Raw genomic sequence first — 23,417 nt, forward strand, 5'->3', positions numbered from 1 at the left:
AACTGCAGTTGAACTGGTTCAGCTGTTTTTACATTCTTATAGCCTTTAATTGGGGTCAATAGCATTCAAATGTGAATGAAAGCCTGTCAACAATGGCTTTAAAGTATCCATGCTGACTTCCAGGTCTCTACACATTAGTGGTCGTATCATCAGGGTCAGACTTGTATACAGGGATGGACTGGCCATTGGGACTACAGGGTGTTTCCCGGTGGGCCGATGGCTCAGTGGGCCGGCTTCAGTGACAGCGGCCTGGGAGTTTCTCACTTCTGCCTAATCTTGTCCCATAAGGGGGGGGGCACCAAACTGATTCTTTGCCCCGGGTGAAATAATGTCTAGCTTCCCCACTGGTACTGCCTATAACAGCCGTTCTACTCTAATAAAGTAAAACGGCTAGTGGCTAGTGAAGGGGGAGAGGGGTGCGGGTGGCCGGGGGGGGGGGTGGTGCGGGAGTTGTCTGGCCGCAGTGGGAGAGACCTGTCAACGTGGGCCAGTCTGGATGAAGTCCAGGGCCAAATTTTTGTCCCAGTCCAGCCCTGCTTGTATATAGGTCAGACAGAGCCAGAGTCTGGTTGGTTTCACATTGATGTTGTCAGCGAAATTTGTCTGTACGCAGAACACACAGCCACATCTCCTGTCTCCTGTGCTAATAATGATAAGCATGCTTTTCATCTAATGATATAATGTATCTTACCAATCATTCAACCTCCCATTCATCCCCAGTAAATAGACACCACCACAGCTACATTCCCAGCTCCGTCAGCATCTCTGCCTGAGCCTATCCAGCTTGGCCTTTTATTCGTAAATCACAAAAGAAATTACCAACAGGAAGTGATGGCTCCAGCAGCCAATCACTTCCTCCATGGGAAGTGACATCACAGGATGTGACCTCCACACAGGAAATTACCATATAAAGATCTGACAACACAGGATGTGACAATACAGGAAATCCTTCCAACAGGGTTAGTTAATGACAAACAACATGAATAATACAACAACCAATGCACACAGTTCCTCATGAGGGGAGCTTATCTGCAGGTGTACGCCCATGGAACCACAAATATGTTGATCAGGCATACAGGTGACACAAGCGCACATCAGCTAAACGGATAATGCGTTTGCAGCTCGAACACACCTCCCCCGACGATCGTCTGTGCATCATTGCACAGTGGCCCTTTCGCCAGCAGACATATCCTCACTCTGCAAACACCCTTCTCCAACCTCAGGAAGTTTATCTCAACCAGCATCAGTCTGCCCCAGTCAGCTCTTTAGAGAGGGCTGCAGGAAAACTAACACTGGGAGACACTATGACAATACATATTAAATACATCTTCATAAAATTTCCACGACATTGTTAACAAGTGATGGTTTCCTACTGCAGTTAATATTTAGCATTTTTGTTGTGCTGTAAGCAAACACTTGCCATACCTATCAGTTTCAAGCAAAGTGTAGAAATGCATACCGTTTCTAATACCAAGCATACCAATGGTAAGGTCAAAGTAAATTTGGCATTGTCAATATTCAGAAGTTTTTGGTCTGGTTTGGTTGTGAATTTTTGAAACATGAAATAATCAACACCAAAAAATAATAGCTAAACTAGGTGTATGGTAAATGGTAAATACAGTTAAACGTAATATCAAATTTTACTGGCAGAAGTCTATTTTTTGAACCTCAGAAAACATTACTGCACAATTTAGTCCAGATCACTCTATCCATTCCACTTTTAAAGTGTATGAAAAACCCTAACAATGAACTTCTCTTACGTTCTCTCTTTTGGTCTATAATCCAGTACGCCTGTAACTTCTTGTGCACCCTAACTGTCCTACACTGCAATTTTAAGTCGTGCTATCAACCCTGCCCATTTCAGCTCTGTAGTCTTCAATTCAAGAGTGTGCTACCTAGGAGCGTGCTTCTTCATAAATACAGTACAGTCATTTTGCATTGTCACCCTAAAACAGAAAGTGTATTACTGACAGAATCATCAGGTAAAAAAGGGAGAAGCCTGAAAAAAAGTATGCAGCTCAGGGCGGCCCATCCATTAAGGGCACACGGGTGCACGCTCCCTCTCTCCAGCCACCCCCTCTATGTAAAATGGATATATTCTTGTATTCCATGGCTGCCGCCGCCACCCCCTATTCAGGCACCCGGCCCCTTTTAAGCTTCAAAAAAGGTGGACTCGGAGCGCAGAGCATTGCGCTCAGAGCCCACCCAGATGTGTTAGAAAAGCAAATGAATATTTGCTTTTTTAACACTGAACCGCCTATCCTCACCAATCAGGTAGCGTGGGTCTGATACTCATCACCTGATTACCTGAAAGGACAGGCGCTGCTATTGGATGCCTAGCAGGATGCAAGAAGGTACACACGGAGGACACAGCTCGCCGATGTCTGTCCCGCCACCAAGATGGGGTAAGTGCCGGTCAGACAGCGGGTGGGCGGGGGTCACAGTGGCTTCATTTCATGGGGCACAATGGCGGCATTTGATGGGCACAGTGGCGGCATTTGTTGTGCACAGTGGCAGCATTTGATGTGAAACAGTGACAGCATTTGATGTGCACAGTGTTGGCATTTGATGTGCACAGTGGCAGCATTTGACGGGTACAGTGGAAGCATTTGATGGGTACAGTGGGAGCATTTGATGGCACAGTGGCTGCAATTGATGGGCACAGTGGCTTTAATTCATGGACACAGTGGCTGCATTTGATGGACACAGTGGCTGCATTTGATGGACACAGTGGCGGCATTTGATGGACACAGTGGCTGCGTTTGATGGCACAGTGGCTGCGTTTGATGGCACAGCGGCTGCGTTTGATGGCACAGTGGCTGCATTTGATAGGCACAGTGGCTGCAATTGATGTTTTTTTCCAGTATTTTTCAGTTTGTTTGTGCCCCCCCAAAAAAAAAATTGAGCACAAGCCACCACTGTATGTAGCCACTAAGGACTGGCAATGGCAAGCTGCAATATTTTCATGTTTCATTTTTGTTCTTGACTTTAGATATATGTAAATCTCCATCTTGTTACTCTTGTTACTACAAGTCTCTTTGGTACCATCTCTTTAGTCCTCCCCTATTCCTTCTTCCCCCTGGATTTCTTAAAAAAAAAAAAAATTGTGGTTCTTTGTGCCATCATTATCACACAGACAAGCCATCTAAGACGTTAGGTTTTTGTGTGACCATAGTTGGATGATCATAACTGCTGTTTAATTCTTTTGATTTATTTTCTTTATTTTTCATTCTCATCTACAAAATAGTTTTTTACACATGTTAGGTACTGTATGTCTAATGTAATAACTTTGACAAGTATCTGGGTATTGGCAAAAGTTTTTAGTCTTCAAAATATTGAGATGTCCTGTAACAGTAAACAGTTCTTCTGGTGCACCATCAACAGCCATTTATGCACAATTGTTGGTCCCCACTAAGGCTAATAAACCACATCTAGTTTGCTGTCAGTACAATGCAAATTTGCCATATGGGTGTTACAATGGTATCCTTGGTGCTCATATACATGGCCATTTTTTACTTGAATAGTGTCTTTGAATTGGGCTACACTCAATCTTTGGATAAATGTAGTGGTGCAGACAACGGGCATAGGGTGATGGTCAGTTTTAATTTTATAGGAAACAGCTGTCCATGCACTCCTGGTAAGGAAGGCCCGATAAAATGTGTCTAGTTTTTGTGGGCATATACAACCAACTTCTTCACTTCACATATCATTTCCAATATATTATGTTATATACAGTATCTCACAAAAGTGAGTACACCCCTCACATTTTTGTAAATATTTTATTATATCTTTTCATGTGGCAACACTGAAGAAATTACACTTTCCTACAATGTAAAGTAGTGAGTGTACAGCTTGTATAACAGTGTAAATTTGCTGTCCCTTTAAAATAACTCAACACACAGCCATTAATGTCTAAACCGCTGGCAACAAAAGTGAGTACATCCCTAAGTAAAAATGTCCAAATTGGGTCCAAAGTGTCAATATTTTGTGTGGCCACCATTATTTTCCAGCACTGCCTTAACCCTCTTGGGCATGGAGGTCACCCGAGCTTCACAAGTTGCCACTGGAGTCCTTTTCTACTCCTCTTCAGTGTTGTCACATGAAAAGATATCATAAAATATTTACAAAAATGTGAGGGGTGTACTCACTTTTGTAAGATACTGTATATTATTGTTATGATTTTTCTGCATCACCTAACAAAGTACAATTTTTTAGAACATAAAAAAATGTGTTTGCCTTATGCATACAACTAGTAACATAGATGGAGATATTGACATTTTCTGCAAGTTTAGTTTGGTACATATACTTCCTCACTTTGAGCCAGACTATTTATAATGCACGTCTAGCCCTAGTTAGTCATCTCCATCATGCCATGCACAGATGTAACTTATACACCAGTGTGTTTTGGTTCTCTAAATAGCATCTGTGATACTAATCATTGGAGAGACAGCTGCACCGTCTGAAAGTAATGTAGAGGTTTGTTGAGATGGATATACAGATGCACTTGGGTAATTCAAATCTCATTTTCTAGTTTATCAAATGATGTCATCCCATTGGCAATGAGACAAATACTTTATTTGGTGCTTGGAAAAAATCTTTTGTGGCTTTGTGTATGCCATATATACATACCCTGGCACTTTAAAGTACTTTGAAAGTCCGGGCCCTTTTTTTTACTGCAGCAATTTGTAGCTGGGTTTCCCTGCATCCAATTCTCATGTCAGGAGATTGTGACCTGCTCTCTAAGTAGCCGGTTCACACACCTCTGGAGCGGCTCTGCTTCAGTCTGAACCCAGCCTCAATGCACATTACACTATTGCATCGTACACATGTACGGGATTTCCCACGGGAAAAGTTCCCGTGGGAAATCCCGAGGGGAAAGCCGAGAAGCTGCTTGGTTCAGCCTTTCCCCTACACACGGCCGGTGACTTGTCCTCAATGTTCCCCTATGGGGGAAGTTCCTCCACTGACTGCGCAGGCGCAAGCTTCCCGACGGAAATCCCCGAACCTCGCCCGGCATCCAGGCTCATTCTTTAACATCCCCGTGGATTGGAGGATGTTAAAAAAAGAGCCAGGAGGCCGAGCGAGCGAAGCGAGCCGTCCGAGCGCAGCGAGGACGTGAGGCCGACTGGCCACTTACCTCACAATCCACGTCGCCCTCGATGCAGGCCGCCGTTCGGGGATTTCCGTCAGCAAGTTTGCACCTGCGCAGTGTTTGAAGGAACTTTCCCGATGGCTGGAACCATCTCAGCGCATCAGTTCGCGCATGCGCTGGAACTTCCATGATACATGGAACCAGCACGTCAGATCACCGGTTTTCCCGACAGGAAAACTGCAATGGAGCTTTGACCGGGAATCCTGGCCATGTTTAGGCTCCATCACAGTTTTTCCCATAGGAAAACTGCCAAAAACCGCAGGGCAAAAGTCTCTTTTTTTGTCCGGCATTTTTTGGGCAGTTTTCCCGTCGGAAAAACTGCGAGGAGCATACACACTGCCGGGATTCCCAGCCAAAAGCTCTCCTCACAATTTTCCAGTCGGGAAAACTGATTGTGTGTACAAGGCTTATCAGTACAATAACAGTCCTTATCGTCTTATTGCTGTCATGATGGCACTGCAATATATGGTGATAATTCTGTCACTTTAGTGGAACTATTGCTCAGAATGTGCACTGGTGGCTAATTAACAGCATGGTATGCCCTAATTAGTGTGTCACCGAGCAAATATCCTAGTATCATGTCACTACATCACATTAACATTTTGAGAAATTGCATTGATCCCTCCTTCAAGACTGCATCTTTTAAATTGTAAACGGGATCATGTAACTTGATTTAAGAACATTGCATATTCTATTTTCATTAGCAATGGCTTTTAATGCCATGTACATTATGTGGGTGTCTCTACTGAGCTATGTCTTTGAATTGAAAATCTGGGCACCCAAATAAAGACAACCATCTAATTAATGGTCTCTCATAGCATGCTGTTCTGTTTCAAATGCCACCTTTAGACCTTGGTATGTCCAGCTGTTATGGTCACCTGCTGAATAAGCACCCTTAACAGACGGCTTGACTCTCCAAGAAACTCAGAAGTTAAATCCAATGTGGTTTTACTCTTAATGCTGGGTTCACACTATCTTCACTTGCGGCTCACAGTAGGAGTCCATTTCAGGTCGCACAGGAGCCACAACGGAGATATGTGAACCGGCTCCATAGACAACCGATCAAATCTCCTCCAGGACAGGCGACTTTGGCTGTGGCCAATCACAGAATAATCAGCTCTGTGGGAGGGAGGGGTTTTGCCTGGGTAAACTTTTATTTTCCTGTAAAGTTGCTTCAGTTAAAATGGAGATCCGACTTGGAGGCAACTTCCATTGAAATCTATAGGTACAAGTTGCCTAGAAGTCGCCTTGAAGTAGTACAGGAACCTTTTCTTAAGTTGGAGCGACTTCAGTAATGTACATTAAGATGGCTCCATTCACTTCAATGGAATTTCTTATGTCCAGCGACTTGGGGCAACTTGGGGTCTGACAAGTCGGATTCCAAGTCGCTGTAGTGTGAACCGGCACCAACGCATAAATAATAAAATCCAATACAACAGTAACAGATACATAATAAGTGTTCCAGAACACATGCTTTTTTAGAATTTTCGTGTTTTTCATCTTATCACTGGTTATAATGTAAGAATTATATTAATGTTTCAGTTTAGTTTTTTTTTTTTTGTTATTATGAATTTGTCAGAACTGCATATTATCCCTTGGTCCCATAAATTATTATGAATACACTAAAAACCTGGTGTTAGTTGTGTTATTTAAAGTTTAAATGGCACAACTACAGTAACACATGGGCCCAGATTCTCAACCGAGATACGACGGCGTATCTCCAGATACGCCGTCGTATCTCTGCGTTAAGCCGTTGTATCTATGCGACTGATTCTTAGAATCAGTTACGCATAGATATCCATTAGATCCGACAGGCGCAGTTCGTTCGGCGTGGGGACGCGCTTCATTTAAATGATACACGCCCCCTACCCGCCGAATTTGAATTCCGCCGGGTGATTTACGCTACGCCGCCGCAACTTATGGAGCAAGTGCTTTGAGAATACAGCACTTGCCCATGTACGTTGCGGAGGCGTAACGTAAATGAGATATGTTACGCCCGCACAATTTTCCGACGATCTACGTGAATCTGCCCCATGGTTTTTAGTGTGTACATAATACTTTATGGGACCAAGGGACAATACGCTTATCAGATGCTACAACAAATTCCTGTATAAAACAGAATATTTAGCAGGATCTTATTGGGAATTGCAGAATCTATGTCAATGTATAAAGATATCTCAAAAACGTGTGTAGGTCACATGTGGCTGTCAGCTAATCTTGATGTTGATGACAACCGCCTCTTAGCAGGTGCTTCTTCCAGAAAAAAGGAGTTTGCTTAATGTATGCTATACTAATAAATTGTTTAACATTATAATATACACTATATTACCAAAAGTATTGGGACACCTGCCTTTACACGCACATGAAATTTAATGGCATCCCAGTCTTTGACCGTAGGGTTCAATATTAAGTTGGCCCACCCTTTCCAGCTATTACAGCTTTAACTCTTCTGTGAAGGCTAGCCACAAGGTTTAGGAGTGTCAATGGGAATGCTTGACCATTCTTCCAGAAGTGCAGCCTCCGCTCTAATTCATCCTAAAGGTGTTCCATCAGGTTGAGGTCAGGAATGTCAAGTTTCTCCACCCCAAACTCGCTCATCCATGTCTTATTGAACCTTGCTTTGTGCAGTGGTGTGCAGTCATATTGAGACAGGAAGAGGCCATCCCCAAACTGTTCCCACAAAGTTGGGAGCATGAAATTGTCCAGAATGTCTTGGTATGCTGATGCCTTAAGAGTTCCCTTCACTTAAACTAAGGGGCCAGGCCCAACCACTGAAAAAAATCCCCACACCATAATCCCCCCTCCACCAAATGATTTAGACCAGTGCACAAAGCAAGGTCCATAAAGACATGGACGAGTGAGTTTGGGGTGGAGGAATTTGACTGGCCAGCACAGAGTCCTGACCTCAACCCAATAGAACACCTTTGGGATGAATTAGAGCCAAGATTGCAAACCAGGCCTTCTCGTTCCAACATCAGTGCCTGACCTCACAAATGAACTTTGGTCAAACATTCCTATAGACACACTCCTAAACCTTGTGGACAGCCTTCCCAGAGTTGAAGCTGTTATAGCTGTAAAGGGTGGGTAAACACAATATTGAACCCTATGGACTAAGACTGGGATGCCATTAACGTTCATGTGCGCGTAAAAGCATGTGTGCGTGTCCCAATACTTTTAGCAATATAGAGTGTGTGTGTATATATATAATCACACACACACACACACACACACACACAAAGGCAGAAAGGAAAGAGAATATGAATGGGAGATAATAAGAGAAAGGCATTACTTTTACACCTTTGCCCAGTGTAGTTACAGTACCTGCCTCTAACTATATTTTAATAAAGTACATCGTCGTAAACTGAGAAAGTCTGGCGCATTTAATGAGCATAGGTTCTGCCAGACATGGAAAGAGATAAGCAGGGCAAGCTTTGTCTGTAACATGGAACTAATTCTCTCTTTTATGTACCTTCTTATGCAGGATCTGTTTGCACAACCAGGATTAAAACAGGTGTTGGTTACCCCCAGTTGAGTGCTGTGATTGAATGTGCTGACTCTGCCCACGGGTTGAAAGGGCACATCATTTCCGTAAGTACAGAGATGTGTTTACTCAACAACACATGCGACTGAACTTTTTTTAGCTCATCTTTTCACTGTTACTTACTGCTACTGACCAATCTACAGTCTTTGCAGAATCTGTTTTTCATTTTACAGTGCCATAGAAGAAAACAAGGTCATTGGTCCTGAAAGTCCATGCAAAGCCTAATATTGCCGTTTATTGTTATGCTGCAAAATCTGTGCAAAGCTTAATATTGCTGTTTATTTTACAAAGAAATCTGAGCACACCACAAAATTGAATGTTCTATTGAACATAATTTTTAAAGTGTCACTAAAGCAAAACTTTTTTTTTTTTTCGTCTTTGGTTTGAGTAAGGGAGGGTTTTTTTTTTTTTCAATCCAAGTCCCATTGGGGAGATTTCCCTTCACTTCGTGTCCCATAGCCAAACAGGAAGTGATAGAAAATCCCTCAAAAGGAGGGTCACCAGAACTACTATCCCCATTGGCAGATTTCCCCAATGTTGGGGCCGAGTGATACAGTCTGCGGCTATAGCCGCCAGCTGTATCACGGGAGCGCGCCCGCAAGCTAACCCCCCTTGGGAGAGAGCTTCCCATTAAGGGGATTAGATATTGCAGGGAGGAGCGGAGACAGACGCCGAGGGACCCAAGAAGACCAGGACCGGGGCCACTGTGTGCAAAACGAACGGCACAGTGGAGGTAAGTATAACATGTTTGTTATTTAAAAAAAAACAGTGCATCCAAAAAGTATTCACAGCGCTTCACTTTTTTTACATTTTGTTATGTTACAGCCTTATTCCAAAATTTATGAAATTTATTATTTTCCTCAAAATTCTACAAACAATACCCCATAATGACAACGCAAAATACGTTTGTTTGAAATCTTTGCAAATTTATTAAAACATTACATGTACAGAAGTATTCACAGCCTTTGCTCAATACTTTATTGAAGCACCTTTGGCACCAATTACACCCTTAAGTCTTTTTGAGTATCATGCTTAAAGATTGGCACACCTATTTTTGGCCAATGTCTCCCATTCTTCTTTGCAGGAAATCTCAAGCTCCATCAGGTTGTATAGGGAGCATCGGTGCACAGCCATTTTCAGATTTCTCCAGAGATGTTCAATCGGGTTTAAGTCTGGGCTCTGGCTGGGCCACTGAAAGACATTTACATAGTTGTCCTGTAGCCACTCAATTGTTTTGGCTTAGGGTGCTTAGGGTCATTGTCCTTTTGATTGATGAACTTTCACCCCCAGTCTGAGGTACAGAGCACTCTGGAGCAGGTTTTCATCAAGGATGTCTCTGTACATTGCTGCATGCATATTTTCCTCGATCCTGACTAGTCTCCCAGTTCCTGCTGCTGAAAAACATCCCCAAAGCATGATCCTGCCACCACCATGCTTCACTGTAGGGATGGTATTGGCCAGGTGATAAGCAGTGCCTGGTTTCCTCCAGACATGATGCTTGCCATTCAGGCAAAAGAGTTCAATCTTTGTTTCAACAGATCAGAGAATTTTATTTCTCATGGTCTGAATGTCCTTCAGGTGCCTTTTGGCAGTCTCCATGTGGCTTTTAATGAGGATTAGCTTCCGTCTGGCTACTATCTTACAGGTCTGATTGATGGAGTGCTGCAGAGATAGTTGTTCTTCTGAAAGGTTCTCCTCTCTCCACAGAGAAACTTTGCAGCTCTGTCAGTGTGACCATCGGGTTCTTGGTCACCTCCCTGACCAAGGCCCTTCTCTCCTGATCACTTAGTTTGGTCGGGTGGCCTGCTCTAGGAAGAGTCCTGGTGGTTTCAAACTTCTTTCATTTACAGATGATGGAGGCCACTGTGCTCATTGGGACCTTCAATGCTGCAGACATTTTACTGTACCCTTCCCCAGATCTGTGCTTTCATACAGTCCTGTCTCGGAGATCTACAGACAATTCCTTGGACTTCATGGTATGGTTTGTGCTCTGACATGCACTGTTGACTATGGGACTTTTTATAGACAAGGGTGTGCCTTTCCAAATCATGTCCGATCAACTGAATTTACCGCAGATGGACTCCAATTAAAGTAGAAACATCTCAAGGATGATCAGTGGAAACAGAATGCTCAATTTTAAGTGTCATGGTGATGGTTGTGAATATTTTTTTATTTTTAATAAATTTGCAAAGATTCCAAACAAACTTCTTTTATTTTGGCATTATGGGGTATTGTTTGCAGAGTTTTGAGGAAAATAATGAATTTAATCCATTTTGAAATAAAGCTGTAACGTAATAAAATGTGAAAGAAGTGAAGCGCTGTGAATACTTCATGGATGCACTGTATAAGGCAAACTTTTAGGCGGCATTCACAAATGTATAGTCCGTGAACACAAGAAATGCATGCGGCACTTGTAGTGCCATTAATTATTAATTGTGCCCAAAATGCGGCAAGCAAGACGCATGATATGCACAAAGCACTACACATTGTTAATGGGGGCTTACAGGACTGTAATATTTTTTTAATATAAAATGACTTCCTTTAAAGAAGTAAGGTTATAAAAATGTAAGTATATTATGTTACCGGCTGTAATCAGAACTTCTCAGCCAGAGGGTTTGTGGTTTCATGATTTTGTAACATTGCATCATTTTACTGTATGGTTTAGCCAAATGTTACAAAATAGTAATTCCAGGAAAGTTAAACACAGTTTTGTGCTTTGTCCACTAGATGGCGATCCAGATCTAAGACAAAGCAAACACTCACTACTAACTGTCTCCTGTGACAAAACCACTGCATTTGTAGGAGATAACATCATCAAATGAACTGTAACATGTTGTGCTCTATTTCTTTTGTAAAGATCTTCCTAGTCAGTATTCCGTGACAACGCTCAACCCTGAGCGTGATTTAGAATTGTATGATTGTAATAGAATAGGGTATATTCATATAAAAAATAAATAAAAAATCTAAATATAAAATCGACTATAAAAGAGATGACTTACACATGAATGTGTTTGAGTGAATCTATTTTTATCTTGTTTCAAGGATGGTGGCTGCAGCTGTCCAGGAGATGTCGCAAAAGCATTTGGTGAGTTGTATGACATCATGTAACACCTGTACTGCAGATTGAGTTATCACATATAATGAATTTCCCCTTAGCTTCCTCCAAGACATAATCTAGTTTGAAAGCTTTACTTGTGGATAGAAATGTGCACAATTAGTTATATAATCATACACAAGGTACTAGCCCACCCTATACCCTTCTTCTACTAAACCACTGGAAGTGGGACATGTAATGGTGTCCAAGGTACAGTGTTTCCCCGAAAATAAGACCTACCCCCCAAAAAAGACCTAGCGTTATTTTCCAGGAGGGCTGCAATATAAGCCCTACCCCGAAAATAAGCCCTAGTTTAAAATGCTTGTAAAATTCTATAATCCAATGTGTGTTTCTGTAATATAATTGTGGGGAAGAGATCTCTGGCAGGTCACAGAAGTGCGAAGTGGCGCTATAACGAAGGTATTTGGCATAATTATATTACAGAAACACACACACATTGTACTACTGTAATAGAGTGGATTATACAAGCATTTTAACTCAGTTCACACTGGGGATTCCTGTCAGGCAGGGAGAGAGAGGGGGAGAGAGCACATTACGTGGTAAGACCTACCCCAAAAATAAGCCCTACTGTGTCTTTTGTTGGCTAAATTAATATAAGGCCCGGGCTTATTTTCGGGGAAACAAAGTATTATATACCCTCCAGCAACCTTTGTTTTAGAAGGTTTGTCTCAGCTTGCAGTGCTGAACATTATTATAAAGCAGTGAATTTGGCATTAATTAAACGTTCACTGGTGATGAACCACTCACTGGATTTCAAAACACATTGACTAGGAAGATTTAACATATATACTCGAGTATAAGCCAAGTTTTTCAGCCCCTTTTTTTAGGCTGAAAATGCCCCCCTCAGCTTATACTCGAGTCTGTGTACCTGAGTCTGTGACATGCATATTCAGACGGAGGGCGTCCAGTGTTAAAAAGTCGTGCCTCCTTCTCGTCCTGTTCCATGATAGGCGGAACACTCAGTTTCCCAGCAGACACTGTGTTCAGTGTTCCGCCTATCACGGATGTCCTCTCGTCCGTGATAGACAAGAGGACGAGAGGATGCTCGTGATAGGCAGAACACTGAACACAGTGTCTGCTGGGAAACTGAGTGTTCCGCCTATCACGGTACAGGATGAGGAGGAGGTGCAACTTTTTAACACTGCACGCTTGCCGTCTGAATATGCATGTCACGGAAAATCAGGTACACAGATCGGCACAATGAGATCATACTGCAATGGGTACAGGGAGGTCATGCTGCAATGGGCATAGTGAGGTCAGGCTGCAATGGGCACAGTGAAGTCAGGCATGCAATGGGCACAGTGAAGCTGCAAATGGGCATTGTTGACCCTTTTTTTCACTTACAGTAGCTGCTGCATTCTCACCCTAGGCTTATACTCGAGTTAATACTTTTTCCCATTTTTTTGTGGTAAAATTAGGTGTCTCTGCTTATATTCGGGTTGGCTTATACTGGAGTATATACGGTACCTACAGTGAATGTTTGGCGAATTTCACATTCACTGGTGAATATTCATCTAAATGAGGCCAGACCAATTTTTAAAAAGAGGGTAGATACCTCGTGGATCAGACATGGGGTCTGTATAGACAGAAAGTTACTTTTAAAATGGTCATGTTACAATAAAGACTTCCGATGGAATCTCCAGAGTTGCCGGTCTTTCTGTCTATATTATGATAGAGGTTAAGTGTTTGAAAGAGAAGGGTACTGTATATAACTCCTAGTAGCCAATCATATTGTGGTTTATTGACGAACATGCCTTTGGTATAACAGAAGGATCAGATAGAATGAAAATGACAGTTGGTGAATAAAAGTTCAAACCTGGTTATCTTAGCTGAGAGAAGATATATACCTGTCAAGTTCAAAGTCTCACAACCTGATTAGTAAGTAGCAGGAGTGCCATTCAGTAGTTTTAGTTCAGAGTAATGAGTAATGTTGGCTACAGATAAATAAGCTGACATTGTGTTCTGACAGATAGACCTGGCACTTTCTGAATACACTGATCACCAGTGGCTACAGCTGATTGATTACAGCCGCTGATCAACAAAAGGCTTCCAAATTGTCTGTTTGATGGAAGTCACTGTCTCTATCGAACAGAGATGACCCCACACTGATCAAAGTTCGGTCAGTCTCCACTGATCGGACTATGACTAACTAAAAGTGGTTATAAATCTCTGACATAAAATATGAACAAAGTATTTCCCTCTACAGTGTTTACTTGTCGCAATCCAGAGCACTAAGTGACATTTCTTTCCACTGCCTCGTTCCTCTGCTATCTATATGTGTCACTTTTGACGAGTTTTCATGACACCAAGCAAAAAATGCTGACCGGGGAGGGGGCCTCCAGCTGATTGACAGCCTCAGCTCTGTACCTGTGTGCTGTGTGAAGGGGGGTGAGTCCCTTCCTTCCAATCAGCTCTCAGAGCTCTCCTCACTGATGTTACTTCAGCTCTCTGTCCCCTCCTTTTCAGGACTGAGAAATCCTGTGTGAATTCTGCACTTTGAATGGATGTAGTTGCACAGGTACAGGTTATTTTTTTCTTCACAGAAATAGTTTTCTCTGAGTATCTATAAGAGAATACATTGAATCTAAAGTATAACTATAGGCAAATGTTTTTCTTTTTTTTTCTTTTGGATAGAGTGGAGATGGATTAGAACACCTGTCAGTTTTTTTGCTGTCTGTGTCCCCGTTAGTGAGATTCGCCCTCTCTTTGTTTACCGTTATCATTAAAAGTTCTATATTTTTCTTTACTTACCCGGAAAAGTAATAGAGGGGAAATCTTCCAATGGGGACACTAGTTCTGGTGCCCCAAGAGATTAGAGATTCCCCTAATTTACAGGGATTTCCTCTCACTTCCTGTTTTGGCTACGGGATAGGAAGTTAAAGCAGTTGTAAAGCCTAAACATTCCTTACATTAAGGTAAAAATGTCAGCACCACCCTCACCCCCTCCTTTTACTGGCTTGAGCCCTCTCATTCGATCCAGCACCGTGTACGTCTAAAGCTCTTCTCTCCCCTCACTTACAGGTATCGCTGTCTTTGCTCTGGCACCGTGAGCCATTGGCTCCCAGTGCCGTCGATCAAAGCCAGTGACAAGGAAGCAGGGGGTGAGTCCCACTGTCTATGTTAATGGATGTAGCGAGCACGCACGAGTGCTTCATGGGAAGCAGCTTTCCATCGGGGCACTGGACAGAGGGGAGGAGCCAGGAGCCGATTTGTGCAACAAACCCCCCCCCCCCCCCCATTTTTAGATATAAAAATAAGCAACCCAAGTTGTTTAAAAAAGATAAAAAATAATACAAATAATGTAGCTGCTGACTTTGAAGAAACATACACTCACCAGCCCAGGAGTCTAACATTGTCTTTAGCTTGGCCAGTTCTTTACTGGTCTTTGGATCCCTGGCGGCACCATCTTGGCTGTGGGAGCTGGCTGTGACTTCCTGCTGTTTCACAGCCATCTCCCCACTGCAAATGCACAAGATTGTGCTGCAGTGTCAGATTGGTCCTGCAACCTCCTCAGACAAGTGGGAACGAACACCTGACAGAAAAAAGTAACCCACCCCCCCAACAAAAAAAAAACTTTCAAATATGTTTGAGATGGGGAAGAGTCAAACTATTGATACTTTTAAGTGAAGGTCTGCTTTAAGTTTGATTTATTTTACTCAATGGACAAATTGACCTATGCCGCGTACACACGACCGATTTTCTGGTTGTAAAAAATGAAGTTTTTTTATGTCATTAAAAAACGATCGTGTGTGGGCTCCAGAGCATTTTTCACGATGTAAAAAATGTCCATTAAAAATTTAGAACGTGCTCTAATTTTTCACGAAGTTTGTAACGTCGTAAAAAATGGTCGTGTGTGGGCTTTAACGACGTGAAAAAAACGCGCATGCCCAGAAGCAAGTTATGAGACGAGAGCGCTCGTTCTGGTAAAACTACCGTTCGTAATGAAGTAAGCACATTCATCACGCTGTAACAGACTGAAAAGCGCGAATCGTCTTTTACTAACACAAAATCAGCCCCAAGGGTGGCGCCATCTGAATGGAACTTCCCTTTTATAGTGCCGTCGTACGTGTTGTACGTCACTGCGCTTTGCTGGAGCATTTTTTTTTCACGATCGTGTGTATGCAAGGCCGTTTTAACGATCAGGTTGAAAAAAACTTCGTTTTTTCTAGACCATTAAAAATGTCATTTTTTACAACCCGAAAAACGGTCGTGTGTACGCAGCATTACATATGTAAACATGAATTCTTTGACTTAGTAGACAGATGTGATGTGACTGATTCAAACATGATTTGTGATAGTGGGGCCATACAAAAATCCTGTATTTAGCAATCATTGGAGGACAGGCAGATATCAAACAGAAAGCTATTCTGCTTGTTTAGGACCCCCCCCTAAAATAGTGTCTACTTTATTATGTTGTAGAACATCTATTCTGACTATTGAACTTCATTTTGCTCGGCTCGTCGTACGTATTGTACGTCACCGCGTTCTTGACTTTTGGAATTTCCGACAACATTTGTGTGACCGTGTGTGAGAGCCAACATCCGTCGAAAAAAAAAATCCACGGTTTTGTTGTTGAAATGTCGTGTGTACGTGACATAAGAGTTGCTTTAGATTTTGTTAACAGAAATTTTTTTAGAATGTAAAGGCAAGTCATGTTCATGTGCTTAGTCAATACCCTATTTGCAAGACTTCCCATATTTATACACCCCCGCTGAGCGCTGGTTCTGTGAGTTATTACATAGCTAATTATATTAGTCTCTGTATCCCCCTTCTCCTTGTGTCATTGGTCTCTCCAAGAACCCCAGCTTTGGAGACTTCTCCAGTTAATCCTGCATTTTTATTAGGTTCAATTATTTTAGCATTAGTCATTCCAGTCATCAGTTGGATTTGTTTATTCTTTAATATAACACAATTAATTTTTCATGTATTCAGAACTATTGTGTTCTAACCCACAACATCTGTCAGGGAGCATTAGTCTGTCAGAATGTGAGAAAATCAACTCCGTGGTGTTGGAAAAAATTATTTCCTGGTAGAAGGACAAACCTGACCTACAGTACATGTTTGTCAGTTTTTAATTCTTTGGTGTACAAGTACATTTAATTTTCTGGCAATTTTTTCCATTCCCTAATATACAGGCTAATAGGAAAGAAACCTTGCATCCGTATAACCGTGCCAAATTGTCCTAGGATTATTATGAACAGTATGGACACATCTGTTCTGTTTTCCAAGCCTAAAATTACGCTAAATACCTAAAACGATACAGTGAGACTTGAGTACTGCATAATATGACTGCTCCTTGTGAATTGTCTGTATCCTTTCTTCTCAATATAGGTTCCTTTCCTTATAAGACGGGTACACAATTATCCTGAGCAATCCCTATATATTAGTTCCTGAAACATGCTTATAGTTCGTTTTTGTTTTTCTCTTCATTCGTTTTTTTTTTTTTTTCAGGAATTCAAAAACTCGTAATTTGGAAATTCAAAAATTCGTAATTTGGAAATTCAAAAATTCGGAATTTGGAAATTCAGAAATTCGGAATTTGGAAATTCAAAAACTCGTAATTTGGAAATTCAAAAATTCGGAATTTGGAAATTCAAAAATTCGGAATTTGGAAATTCAAATATTCGGAATTTGGAAATTCAAAAATTCAGAAATTTGAAAATCCAAAAATAAGAAAGGGAAATCTGAAAATTTTAAAAAACTAAAATCCAAAAATTCTAAATAACTAGCTTACTAACTAATAATAACTAACTATTAAATTAAAGGTATTGGAAATAAATTTCAAATTTGGCTGTTAGTGATGAAGTTACGAATTATCCGAAATAAAGAATGCTAAAAAACAAATGGATTGTAACAAAATAATAATAAATAATAATGATACGTTTTTCTTAGTATTATTGTTATTTATTATTATTAATTTTCTACCATTAATTTAGATACGGCATTCGTTATTACGGATAATTCGTAACTTCAGGTAAATTCGTATTTGTTACATTCACGAACAGCCAACTTTGAAAGGAAATTCCAATACCTATAATTTAATAGTTATTAATAGTTTACTTATTATTTCAGATTTTCTGGTTTTTGAATATTCAGATTTTTTTTTCTTATTTTCATATTTTTATTCTTTAGAATTTTTGTATTTTCAGTCTTATTTTTGGATTTTCGAATTTCTGAATTTTCTGAATTTCAAATTTCAAAATATTCGAATTCTGAATTTCTGAATTTTCGAAATTTCAAATTTCTGAATTTTTGAATTACGATTTCCTTAATTCTCAAATTTTCGAATATTCTGAAAAATTTGGAAATTTAGAAAATTTGGAAATTCGGATATTTCTGAATTAATAAATTTGTTAAAAAAAGAATTCAGAACTAAACGAATTGCACGTGTCTATAGGTTACCTGATTGGCTTAAACATAAAAAAAAGCAGATGTGTTCATGTACACAATAAGTGTCTTGGGGCTTTAAAATTTGTTTGGTCTAATAAGGTGGACTATTTTTATTGTACAATGAGTCAGCAAAATTGGCACTGGTAAGAGCAGGCTCACGAAAGCAAATGACCTTTGAGTTTTCTGAATACCCATTTATTTATTATTACCGGTATATGGAGACCATCTGCAAAGGCTAAATTTCTTATATGTAAGTATTATATATATATATATATATATATATATATATATATATATACACACCGTATATATATATATATCGTGTATATATATTATCTTATATGCTTAAAGACAGTTTCAAAAATGTTATTACAATGGGAAATTTTATAATCTGTGGAGATTATTTAATTTAAACATTTTTATTCTGCTGCATTGGTGTGATTGCTTCAGTTTCTTTATTATACTCTTTTTTTCTGTTTGTTCAGGGGCTGGAGCAGACTTTGTGATGCTTGGGGGAATGCTAGCTGGTCATGACCAATGCACTGGAGAAATTATAGAAAAGAATGGCAAAAAAGTGATGCTGTTTTATGGCATGAGTTCAGACACGGCAATGAAGAAACATGCTGGCGGAGTAGCCGAATACAGGTATGAAGAAAAACCATATGTTGAAGAAGAATTTTTGGATCTCAGGAGTGTAACAATGATGATCTTATCTAATATGGAGCTGGATGCAGTAGCAGAAGCAATTTACAATAACACATTTAAAATGTGATGGTAACACATATGGATATTGTCACATGATCTCTGCTGGAGGCAAGCGTTAGCCAGTCTGAATTTTGATCACCCCTTAAGCAGGGATCAAATGCTAAAACTTTTTGGTCAAATGACTGGCCAACGCAAGTTCTGAGGAGCAACAATATCTTCAAGAAATGTTGTCAATATGTGGCATATTTCAATTTAAGACAGGAGGGATACAGGAAGGTAGGGGTGTGTTAGTCCATTTAAGACCTCAGTATGGCCTTTTGCTATATAGGAATAGGTCTTTGTATAAGTACATAAGTGATTGCACCAAAATAACATGAGAATTACAACCAATATAAAAGGACAAAAGTTAAGCCTGGATGGCTAAACACTAATGTAAAAAATATATATTAATGAAAAAAAAAGTCCTTTAATAAATATATGGCCAAGGGTCATCATCAGCATTCCAAAACTACAACGAGTGCCATAAGAAATGCAAAAGACGGAGAGAATTACTGTATTAAATACATTCTTCTCCTCAGTTTATTTAACCTCCCTGGCAGTATGATTCTTTCTGGTTTTAGGTGCTAAAAGCAGTACAATTATTTTTCATGAAAATTTGGCGTTTTACATTGTAGGCCTGTAATTCTTAGGAATAACTCACTTAAATCTGTCCAAACAAGAGTCTAGTAGACATCTCGGGTATGATAAAGTTTGAAAAACAAAATTATAAATTATAATATAATAAATAACTATAAATAATTATAACAAATAATAATGTAATTATAATAAAAAATATTCAATAATGTAAACAAATCAAAAACACTGAAATTTGCTCAGTTGCAGAATTGTCGCTGTCATTACTTTTATTTTTTATGATGAATTTCCCCACAAATCGCTATCGCTCAATTCTGCAAGTTATTATAATTTATTATCGCTGTTTTATAGCTGCTCTAAAACCACTTTTGACATACAGGGACACTTTTGGTTGCTATGGACAATCTACAGTTTGCAGGCAGAAAGAACAGTTTTTATTTTATAAAAGTACATGTAGGGCACTGGGCAGACCACTAGGGACAAAGGGGGTGTGCATTTTTTACATACAGTACTGTAATCTATAAGATTACAGTATACTGTATGTATTGTGTTTATTTACATTTTTGAATTTGGCGCCGATCTCCGCCCCCGTGCGTAGTAACGTCGCAGGGAACAGAGATCGGCGGCACACGGACACTGTGAATCGAGCGAGGAGGACATCGCTCGCTCACACAGCGGGGATGCATCGCAGGATCCATGGACAAGGTAAGTAAACACTGCCTGTGGATGCTGCGAGGCGAGCCTGAGTCTGGCTCGGGGATACCGCATTTGGTAAAGAAATCTTACCCCGAGCCAGACTCGGGAATATCGCGAGGGGGGTTAAATGAAAAGGAGGGGTATAATAAACAAGACAGTAATGTTAATAACATATTAAAAGTACCCTTGTGACTGACCATGAGACCAGTGTTAAAAAAGATTAGAAAAACTTAATGTGAATAAATCACAAGGACCAGATGACTTGCACAAAGAGTTCTCAAAGAACCAAGCAATGTCATAGCCAGACCATTATTCAGCTGATTGGCGAAAAGCAGAGGTGGTACCAATATTCAAAAAGTGCTGACATATATACTTATGCCGCTTACACACGATCGGTTTGTCTGATGAAAACTATCTGATGGACCGTTTTTATCAAACTAACCGATCGTGTGTGGGCCCCATTGGTTATTTATCCATCGGTTAAAAAACGAGGAACTTGTTTTAAAATTATCTGATGGTTAACTAACCGATAGAAAAAAACGATCGTCTGTGGGTACGTCCATCGGTTAAAAATCTACGCATGCTCAGAATCAAGTTGACGCATACTCGGAAGCATTGAACTTAATTTTTCTCAGCACGTCATTGTGTTTTACGTCACAGCGTTCTGAAACTATCGTTTTTTTAACCGATGGTGTGTAGGCACGACTGATGAAAGTCAGCTTCATCGGATATCTGATGAAAAAATCCATCAAACCATTTTCATCGAATGAACCGATCGTGTGTACAGGGCATTAGAAACTACAGATCAGTCAGCCTAAACTCAATAGTATTTAAACTATTGGAAGGAATGATAATAGGCCATATTAAGAAATTTGATAAAAATGTTATCATTAGCAGTAACCAACATGGATTTATAAAGAACCGTTCTTGCCAAACCAACCTTTTAACATTCTATGAGTAGGTGAGCTGCAATTTGGATCGAGAAAGACCTGTGGATGTGGTATAACTAAATTTCACTAAGGAATTTGATACATTTTGACATTGACAACATGGTATGTACTGGGATAGAATCGGCATTAGCATGTAGTGCCAAGCAAGGCCATCAAACCATTAGCATGCATTAAAAAGGGTATTTACTCAAGAGATAAAACTATAGTTCTAGCACTTTACAAACATTTCTTGACGGCATACTCAATATGCAGCTGGACAACTTCTGGTCACCAATAATCAGGAAGGATGTGCTTGAACTAGAGAGAGTGCACAGAAGATCAGCAAAGCTAATAAGGGGACTGGAGGACCTCAGTTATAAGGAACGACTACATACATTAAATGTTTTCTCTCTGGAGAAGTGACACTTAAGAAGGGTTATGATAGCAATATAAAAATTCTTGAATGGTGACTCTAGCATTGGTAAACTTTTTAATTTAAGGTCTCCATAGAAGGCTTTCAGCCACACCATGAAGTTGGATGAGAAACGGTTCACTCCTAAACTAAGTAGGGGTTCTTTACTGTTCGGTCGATAAGAATGTGGAACTCTCTTCCATAGTTGGTAGTGTGAGCAGACACAATCTAACAAACTAGATCTGCCAGTCCTAGAAATATAAAATGAAGATGCCGCTGATAAGAGAGGGAGCATGAAAGTGTTTACAAAAGCCCAGGGCATACCCATCAACATAGGAAGGGACCGCAAAAGATAAAAATCTGAAATTTATACGTGCCTGAGCATATATGATGATTAAATTGTGCACATAAGCAGATTAAAACAACAAAAAATGTAAGAGGAGAGCAAATCTTAGCAACAAACTTAATTAGACAGCTATACCAGACTAGGCACCAGCACCTAAAGGACTATAATAAGGTTGTAACGGCACCCCAAATGGGAAAGGGGTTAAAGCCGTTTAGGATATTCCATTCCCACACACAAGGCAGCTATCGACACTCCACAATCCGGCGAACACGTTCCATACGAATTCCCCCATTAACGAGACACACAGCTCTGTTTGAAGTTCAACAGGAATAGACCCTTTATTGAGAAATACAGCTCTTATATACAATTAGGATATTGCAGTAACCAAATAAACAATGACCCAACCCCACCCACAACATCACACAATGGTTCCTAACGAGCCCCAATACTCATCTTTTAGTAGACATCCTGACTCCGACTCCTGACATAATGTACATGAGCTAATTAACTACAGCTGATGACTCATACACCCAACCTTTAGGCTGTCTGTTAACTCACAATACACATTACCATAAATAGACCTTACACACAATACAGGGTCAATTAGCACAAGCCACAATGAAAGATCCTTAGAAGTTAGTCTGGATTCAATACACATTTATCACAGTAGAAGACTTAATTACCACAGCAAGTTTTATAGTACACAACAGCCAACACACAATATATATACAATATATACAATATATCGCATTAAATCTGACTAGCACAGACCATAGTGGGGTTCTCATTCACCCTGTGCCCCTATTAGAGACACAGGGTCATCTACACATAGGAGGCATCGGGGAGCTTCTGGGTCCCACGGGCCCTTCCGTTACAAAGATGTACATTAGAAACAGTGGCACACCATTGAGTTATAGGAGAAGAAATAAAACAACTTTCATATAATAGCGCTGTTACTCAGTGGTCTCCCTGATGCTCACCTTGATGCTGAATACCCAGGAATATGTTAAAAGAAAGCTTGTGGATGAATATAAGTGAAAAGTAAAGTGCGAATAGTGAAATTGCTTACACAGCAGAATCAGCACTAGGAGCCATAATAATAGTAATATGCAATGTAAGAATGTTTAGTGTGCAAAAAGACAGTTTACTTAAAGGCAAACTGCAGAATTCGGAAAACTAAAATGAATCATCAAAATAAGCAAGGTAAACAATAAAAGACCAAATGTGTCATGCAGGAGCGTAACTAAAAATCACAGGGCTCCATAGCAAAAATGTTATTGGGCCCTCGCAAGAAAAAAAAAAAAAAACAGCATTATACAACAGCCTAATTACCATGGCAGGTGAGACGAAGGGCTGAAGAATATAACAATGATGGTGTTATTAAGGTAAGTATGGATCTGTGGAGAACGAGGGTTGTTCTATTCACCCAGGAGCCTAGATAAGTGTTCATTGATTACATTACATTGACTACACTTATCCTTTAAATAGACTATTTTAC

General features: G+C 40.3%; 1 protein-coding gene across 1 annotated transcript in view; it reads left to right on the top strand.

The window, feature by feature from the left end:
• Positions 1 to 23,417, top strand: part of GMPR (guanosine monophosphate reductase) — a 101,238-nt gene that overhangs the window by 67,897 nt on the left and 9,924 nt on the right. The window contains exons 6-8 of the mRNA XM_040353755.1: positions 8,634 to 8,740; positions 11,736 to 11,778; positions 18,684 to 18,843. Coding sequence (XP_040209689.1) covers positions 8,634 to 8,740; positions 11,736 to 11,778; positions 18,684 to 18,843 — 310 coding nt within the window. The remainder of the gene's footprint in view (positions 1 to 8,633; positions 8,741 to 11,735; positions 11,779 to 18,683; positions 18,844 to 23,417) is intronic.

Source organism: Rana temporaria, chromosome 5, assembly GCF_905171775.1.
Source record: "Rana temporaria chromosome 5, aRanTem1.1, whole genome shotgun sequence".
NCBI lineage: Eukaryota > Metazoa > Chordata > Amphibia > Anura > Ranidae > Rana > Rana temporaria.